This window comes from Hipposideros armiger, unplaced genomic scaffold (genome assembly GCF_001890085.2).
Source record: "Hipposideros armiger isolate ML-2016 unplaced genomic scaffold, ASM189008v1 scaffold_159, whole genome shotgun sequence".
Taxonomy (NCBI): Eukaryota; Metazoa; Chordata; class Mammalia; order Chiroptera; family Hipposideridae; genus Hipposideros; species Hipposideros armiger.
In genome coordinates this window covers 3,292,776-3,300,133 of record NW_017731509.1, presented here as the reverse complement: position 1 = coordinate 3,300,133, position 7,358 = coordinate 3,292,776, and the positions used below count along the sequence as shown (strand labels likewise).

Below are 7,358 nucleotides of genomic sequence, written 5' to 3'. Positions count from 1 at the left end.
AGGGCCTCTATGGAATAAAAGATGACGTCTTCCTTAGTATTCCTTGCATCTTGGGACAGAATGGAATCTCAGATGTTGTGAAGGTGACTCTGACACCTGAGGAAGAGGCCCGTTTGAAGAAGAGTGCAGATACACTTTGGGGCATCCAAAAAGAGCTGCAGTTTTAAAGCCTTCTGATGTCATGCCGCTTCACTGTCTAGGGTACAACAGGATTTTAGTTGGAGGTTGTGCATATTATCCTTTTTATCTGATCTGTACTAAAGCAGTAATATTAAGACAGCCTAGGAAAAACATGAATTTCCTAATGTTAGAAATAGGAATGGTTCATAAAACCCTGCGGCTATATCGTGATGCTGGGTGGTACTTATCTTGTCCTAAGCTGGTTAGTGTGAAATAGTTCCACCCCTTCAAAGGCACCACCACTGCCATTGTCACACACGCTACAGTTACCCTTCAAACTAGACGTGTGTTTACTGTGCATTATGTAACTTCTGGTTCCTTTACCCTACGTGCCTAGTCTAACTTTTTTCCAGCCTCACATCCTGGGATCCAGTGTATTGCAAATGGAAAATTGCATGTCTTGTTTGTAAGTGTTCTAAAGGATCTTATTTTGTGTACTAAATGTATCAGAGTATACTGAAATATAATGTAAAAAGAAAAGTCTACATACAAATAATGCAGCCAACTATCCAAGTGTCATGTAAACAAAAATGCCAAATAAACCTTGAACAGTGACTTCTCTGTGAATTTATTAAGATACAAAGTCATAAAGCTGCTATTCATTACATTATTGGGAGCCTTTAGGTTATTCTTGGACAACCTTGCAATGATCTTTTTAAGGGGTACTGTTTACTAATGATCAGACTTTGGTTTAATGAGTCACTAAGGGTCTGACTAGACTGGTAAGGTTGTTTGGGTGCCATTTCTGTTATAATCGTTTTAATATACTAAGCCCTCAGGTATTATATAAGATAACTTTATAATAGTGCTAATCATAATGAGTACCCTACAACTTGTGTAGATAACATTCTATACACCAATGTAAAAAATATTGGCCAACTAAACATAAGCAGTGGTACTTTACCATTATAGGGGGGACACAGATTTTTAAGAACTTTTGCTCTCTGGAGGCCAGTAACCATGGTATAGTAGTCCCCCTTTATCGGGGATACGTTCTAAGTCCACCCAGTGGGTGCCTGTACCTCAGATAGTACCAAACCCTATATATACTCTTTTTTCCCCCATACATGCATACCTATGATAAAGTTTATAAGTTAGGTGCAGGAAGAGATTAATAATAGAACAATTACAACACTAATACAAGTTATGTGAATGTGGCATTATTAAGTAAAATGAGGGTGACTTGACTACAAGCACTGCGATAGCACAAACAGTTGATCTGGTAACAGATGGCTTACTAAGTGACTAATGGTCAGGTAGTACATACAACGTGGATAAGCTGGACAAACGGATGATTAATGGCCCGGGAAGAATGGTGCAAGATTTCATCTTACTCAACAGTGTTCAATCTAAAACTAGTGAATCATTTATTCCTGGAATTTTCCATTTAATATTTTCAGACAGCAGGGTAACTGAAACTGTGGAAAATGAAACTGCGGATAAGGGGGGCTGCTATACTTAATAATTTTAGGCGAAATAGTTCTGGTGGTTGTCTACTCAAAATTTTTCTCTCAATATTTCTATAACTATGATCCTTATGCAGGCCTAAAAACCATACTTCTAGAGGTTAACTATAGAACAACTTTTTGTCATCATTTTTCTAGGATCTTTTCCCAAAGTTTCCTTTATGAGAGCTAGTTAAGGGAAAGAATTACACTTTTTTTTTAATGTGTCTCAAATGTCAAAGGACAAGACTGACCTACAGAGTCTTGACAGATATAGGATTTGCTCTCTTATAGGCTTTAAAAAAAACAGCCTTAAGATACAATTTACAGACCATAAAATTGACTCAAAGTGTACAGTCCTGTGGATTCACATAGTTGTGCACTATCACCACTATCTTAGGACTTTGGAATTACCCAATAAAGAAATGTGTTCTTATCCTTACAGCCTTTTGTAAGTTGAGGCACCTTCAGCCTGTTTTAAAAAACGTATTTACATTTACTAATTGCATATTGATACAATATGTCCACACCAAAATGACTGAAAAATAATGCTTAAGAGAAAGATTTAATCTTTCATAAATTTTCGGATTTAATCTTGCTTTCTGGCACAATAAGCGTTCCAGGTTTATCTTTCCTCAGACAAGGAATAGGCCAACTCTGCAAGGAGCCCTAGTTTTTAATGGAATCTGATCTTATTTTAGTCTTAGTATCTTGAGAAGTGGATTAAGCCCCATCTCACACAAGTTGCCAATTAGTGGGGGAAGCAAATGGGATGGTCAGAACACGGTCTTTTGGTCTTCCATACATATAGATGGAAAGGCCTATGTCTCCATATTAATGTCTATAGATGTAGATATGTAGATATAGATACATAGATTTTCTTTTTCCACTAAAGCCTGTGTTGCCAAAATAAAACTATCAGGTCTTCAAAGCTATGTTCTTTCAAATTCTTGATGTGTGCCTACTATTCTTTGGTAGATGTTGGAATATGCAAGGCAAATCTTAACTCTCCTGTATTTACATAGCTGCAATAAAGCAAAATGGTAAGTTAGCTTGGATCGCAGTCACCCAGAGAACCCACTCAGGCAGAGGATGTCAAGTGCCTGCCAATGTCCCTGTGCCTTGGGCAGGTATGAATGAAGAGCTTCTTCCTTCACTTCAGGAGTTCGGTCACTCCTTCTGCCACCAGGGGCATGAGGCAGATGTAGAGCTTGAATTTGGAGGTCATCCAGGCAACCACTGTCCCCCTCTCAGCCATGTGGTACAAGAGGCACAAGGGCAGAGAGTTGTGGAAGGAAGCACACAAGTAGGTGGTAGTACAGGACCAGCAGTGGCTGCCACGCCTGACTACTACAGGAACCTCTTGCTTGGGGCTGTTAGTAGGTTGTGAAAATGCCGTAAGAGAAACAGGATATTTGCTAGGGAGGTGGTGGTAGTTGACACATTGGTCAAGGAAAGCAAGAGGAAGTGACATTTACGTCAAAACTGAAAACAAGGAATCAATTTTGAGAAGCTTTGGGGAAGAACTTTCCAATTATAAGGAAGAGCAAAAATGTCCAAAGCCAAGAAAAAGCTGTCAAATGCTGGAGAGTGCAGTGAGCGTGTTTTGAGATGAAGTTAGAGGGGTAGACAGGTAAAATTTACAATGTCTTTTAGGTTGTAAAAACTGGTTATTTTAAGTGTAATGGAAAGCTATTGAAGGGCTTAAGTAGGGCTATTGCATGATCTGAACTACATTAAAAACAAACCAATTATAGACTTTGATACAGAAGATGAATAACTTTAGATTTTTTTTTTAAAGATGCTGTTTTTTTTGTTTGTTTTTTAAGATTTTATTGGGGAATTGGGGGGAGGGGAACAGTGCTGGGGAATCAGAGGAAGAGGAACAGACAAGTTACGGTTGTTTTGTTCTTCAGTCTAGTTGTGCCCAAGCTGGCACCATCATTGTGCTCTTCCCGGGCGAGGCAGATCAGTCGCCAGCTTCTGGACAGCCACTCACAGCGGCTGCTGCCCGCTCACACTGGCTGCTGACTACCCACGGTAGCTTATGGCAGCCCACTGCAGCAGGGGCTGCAGCCTACACCGTCTCCAGCAACCTACAGCAGTCCAGCTCCAGGTTGAGCTGTTGTTCAGCATCTTAGCTGTAGAGGGCAGTGTCACTGGCCCTCATATGTGGGANTTCAGCCCGGTTCCGTTACCTAATGGGGGAAAGGCTGGGAGTGCACCCATTAAGCTGTCATGGGTGGGTCCTTGGGGAGCATGGAGACTCTAGTGGTAAGCAGAACTTATTTTGTCTTTCTGTTTTCAAATAGATTGTGTAAAAAATTGACAGGAGTTTTATTAAACCAGAGTCTAAATCAAGTAGATATCCATTCATCAGGGTTGAATGGTTTCCAGAAATCTATTTTTGGTATAATTATATGGTAAGAATTCTTAAGATTTCATTTATATGGCATACAGGATATGGAAATAATTTTTTTTTTATTGTATGACATTTATATGGCATACAGGATAAGGAAATAATTTTTTTTTTTACTTCTTACTATAGACATATTAAATAAGATAATAGTTCTTAGGATGACCTCAGTCATTTAATATCATAGCTGTTTAAATTTCACTTGCAGTGTTTGGCCCTGAAAAGTTTGGCCAAGTCAAATGGAGTGTATGAAAAAATTCTATTACTGTCACAGTTGAAAGGTGTTATAATTTGTGCAGAGTTCTCAGTTCTGTTATGCCAAGAAAATTCCCCTTATGATCTCATACTGTCTTTTTATTTCAAATAGATATGGATTAAGCATCCCAATAGGTTAGAAAAACAGTTTAGAATATAGTGAAAATTCTTTGTGTAATCTCAACAAATGAAAATCTAAAAGTTAGGGCATTGGTAGTCTTGAGCATCTACCAAAAGTGGGTAAATCCTCCCCAGATAAGAAAAGAGAGTTAGAAAAATGGGTCAGAATTACTAGTCTTCTGGCTGGTGTGTGGAAATGAACGTATTCTGTGCTATTTCTTTTAGTGCCTGTATGGAGTGGAGTGAATGTTGCTGGTGTCTCCCTGAAGACTCTGCACCCTAACATAGGCACTGATGCTGATAAGGAGCAGTGGAAAGAAGTGCACAAACAGGTGGTTGAGAGGTAATGTCTCTTAATTTGACAACATGGAAGGTGAAAATTTATTACTTTTATTTAAAAGACTAAAAGCATAATAGCATTTGCATTTGAGTACTTCTTTAGAGAGAAACCTCGTTTTCCAAAGCTTTGTTAAAGATCATACTATCAATAGAGGTAAAGATAATTAAAAAGTACAGACTTTTTTTTTTTAATGCTGTAGTCTGTCTTCTTTTACTATAATCCTCAGCTTAGAGCTTTTATTGTAAACTATTAAGATACAACAAGTTAGATTAAACCTACCCTATTTGAGTTCAGTCTTTATTTCAAAAGCATATATGATTGATGCATTTAGGAAAAAAAATTTAAATTCAAGTTCCTAGTCTTTATGGATAGAAACACATCTAGCTTCTTGTTTGTTCCAATGATTATAAAGTTTTAGGCAATGTCCAGATTTATTGGGTTGTCGGAAAAGTCGTGATGCATTTTTGCAATGCAAAACAGAAAAAATACATCATGACTTTTCTGACAACCCAATATAATGGTACTAAAAATGTAAATGTTTATTAACTGTTAGAAATTGTTGAAATAAAGAAACTTTCAACTTTTGGTGGTATTATTTATTTATTATAAATCATGTGGTCATGTGTGGACTCAGGTCTACTGACTTGAATAATGAATCGTGATTGGTCTAGGCAAGGCCCTCTTGTTTGTATTTGTTTAAGTAAATTGTGTGAACCCACCACCCAACCCAAGAAACACTGACAATAGCTGTCAACTAACTGTAGTGTAGGGTCAGGATTACTAGTTCACTGGTGCATGAAAATGAGTGAATTCTGTATCCTTCCCACTCATCCCTCCATCTCTCCCCTACCCCCTCCCCCCCCACACACACACTTGAGATAATCCTGCGTCAAGCATGCGATATGTAATCTTCTTGGATTTACTTTTTAAATTCAATATTATATTTTTAAGAATTATCCCTTTTGTTGCATGTCACTACAATTGCTTGTTTTGACAGCTATATAACATTCCACTGCATGAGTATACTGTAGTTTATTCATTCTTCTGTTGGAGAGCACTGGGCTTGTTGCCAGATTTTTGCTTCTGTTGACAATACTGCCGTGAACATCCCTATGCATTATACCCTAGTATACATGGCAAGGGCTACTCTTTATGTGTATAATGCAACTTGGAGGCATTCTTTACTGTAACGCTTCTGTTCGGTGAAAGCTTTGTTTTTCTTTATTTCCCCCATCCTACTTCTTCCTGCCCTTCCCTGTCCTTCCCTACCCTACAGTGCTTATGAGGTGATCAAACTGAAAGGCTACACATCCTGGGCCATTGGACTATCTGTGGCAGATTTGGCAGAAAGTATGATGAAGAATCTTAGNTTTAATGTACAGGATAGGAGAGCCTTTGAACAGTTTTGCATTGGTACCTTTTGATATCAGATTTTTAATTTCTAGTAAATGGTTTTAAATGGATGTCTAGTTTGTCCATGAAGTGAAAATCATCTGAGTTAGAATGTAATTAATAAAGCACCTTAGGTCCATATTTAACCACATTGCTTCAAATATTTAAGTATACTTACTTTCCCTACTTCCTTTCACACACTAACATAAGTTTGAGAATAGGGTAATTGAGCCTGTTCAGTAGATACTCTCGACTTTGATCATTTTTATGAGCACCAGCCAGGACACCTGGACATGGATCCAAATAGTATCTGTTATTTTTATTTAATTTTTTTTTAAGCTGAGCCATTTTGCTACCTGTTGGCAACTCAGCGGCTGCTCAGCTCGGGCTGGGAATCGAGCCGCTGTTGCTCAGAGCTCAAACTCTTGAGCGAGCTCTTAACCAACTGAGCCACTCGGTGGCCCGATAGTATCTGTTTTGACATTTGAAATCACTTATCTGATAAGTGATTCCCTTCATTTGCTTCATCCCTGGGTTAAGTATCCTGTGCCATAGGGTATCAAGAAACAATTCCTTGATAAGTATAAAGTTGCCTCTGCTTTAAAAAAACAACAACAAAAAAGGCCTGTCTTTGGGCTGATATGACCCCAGTTAAATAGTTAAGTAGAAATAGGAGTACGGAAGAGTATGAACATTGAGCTCAGGTGACAAAAAAATTGGCAGTGTATCTCATTTGATATGAGAGCCAAATAAGTTTGATTCCTTTCAGCTTTGCCCAATTGTAGTTAAAGTCACAATGTGACTAGAACCAGAATACAAGGAAGACAATAAACTTCCTCCATGTAAGTGGCCACGGCAAAAAAATTCCAAAAACTAAATAAAGGTGGAGTCTAAGGGGCATTAGGGACATTTTTATGCCACATACACAAAACACATAAAACTGTCGATAAAAAAAGTTTATGGAACAAATTTTTGCTGGCTGAGTAGTGGAGTTCTTTTAAAGGCCTTAATCTGATTATTGTTTCCCTTTGTTTAGACTATAATGTGACTGCAAACTCCAAGCTGGTTATTATCACAGCTGGGGCACGTCAACAAGAGGGAGAAAGCCGTCTTAATTTGGTCCAGCGTAACGTGAACATCTTTAAATTCATCATTCCTAATGTTGTGAAATACAGCCCCAACTGCAAATTGCTTATTGTTTCCAATCCAG

General features: G+C 38.2%; 1 protein-coding gene across 1 annotated transcript in view; it reads left to right on the top strand.

Annotated features, from left to right (window-relative positions):
• LOC109387466 (L-lactate dehydrogenase A chain-like) overlaps positions 1–6,180 on the top strand; it is a 14,518-nt gene extending 8,338 nt beyond the window's left edge. The window contains exons 4-7 of the mRNA XM_019651364.1: positions 2,788–3,004; positions 3,780–3,899; positions 4,642–4,759; positions 6,033–6,180. Of these exons, the coding sequence (XP_019506909.1) occupies positions 2,788–3,004; positions 3,780–3,899; positions 4,642–4,759; positions 6,033–6,180 (603 nt within the window). The remainder of the gene's footprint in view (positions 1–2,787; positions 3,005–3,779; positions 3,900–4,641; positions 4,760–6,032) is intronic.
• Positions 6,181–7,358: the final 1,178 nt, after the last annotated feature.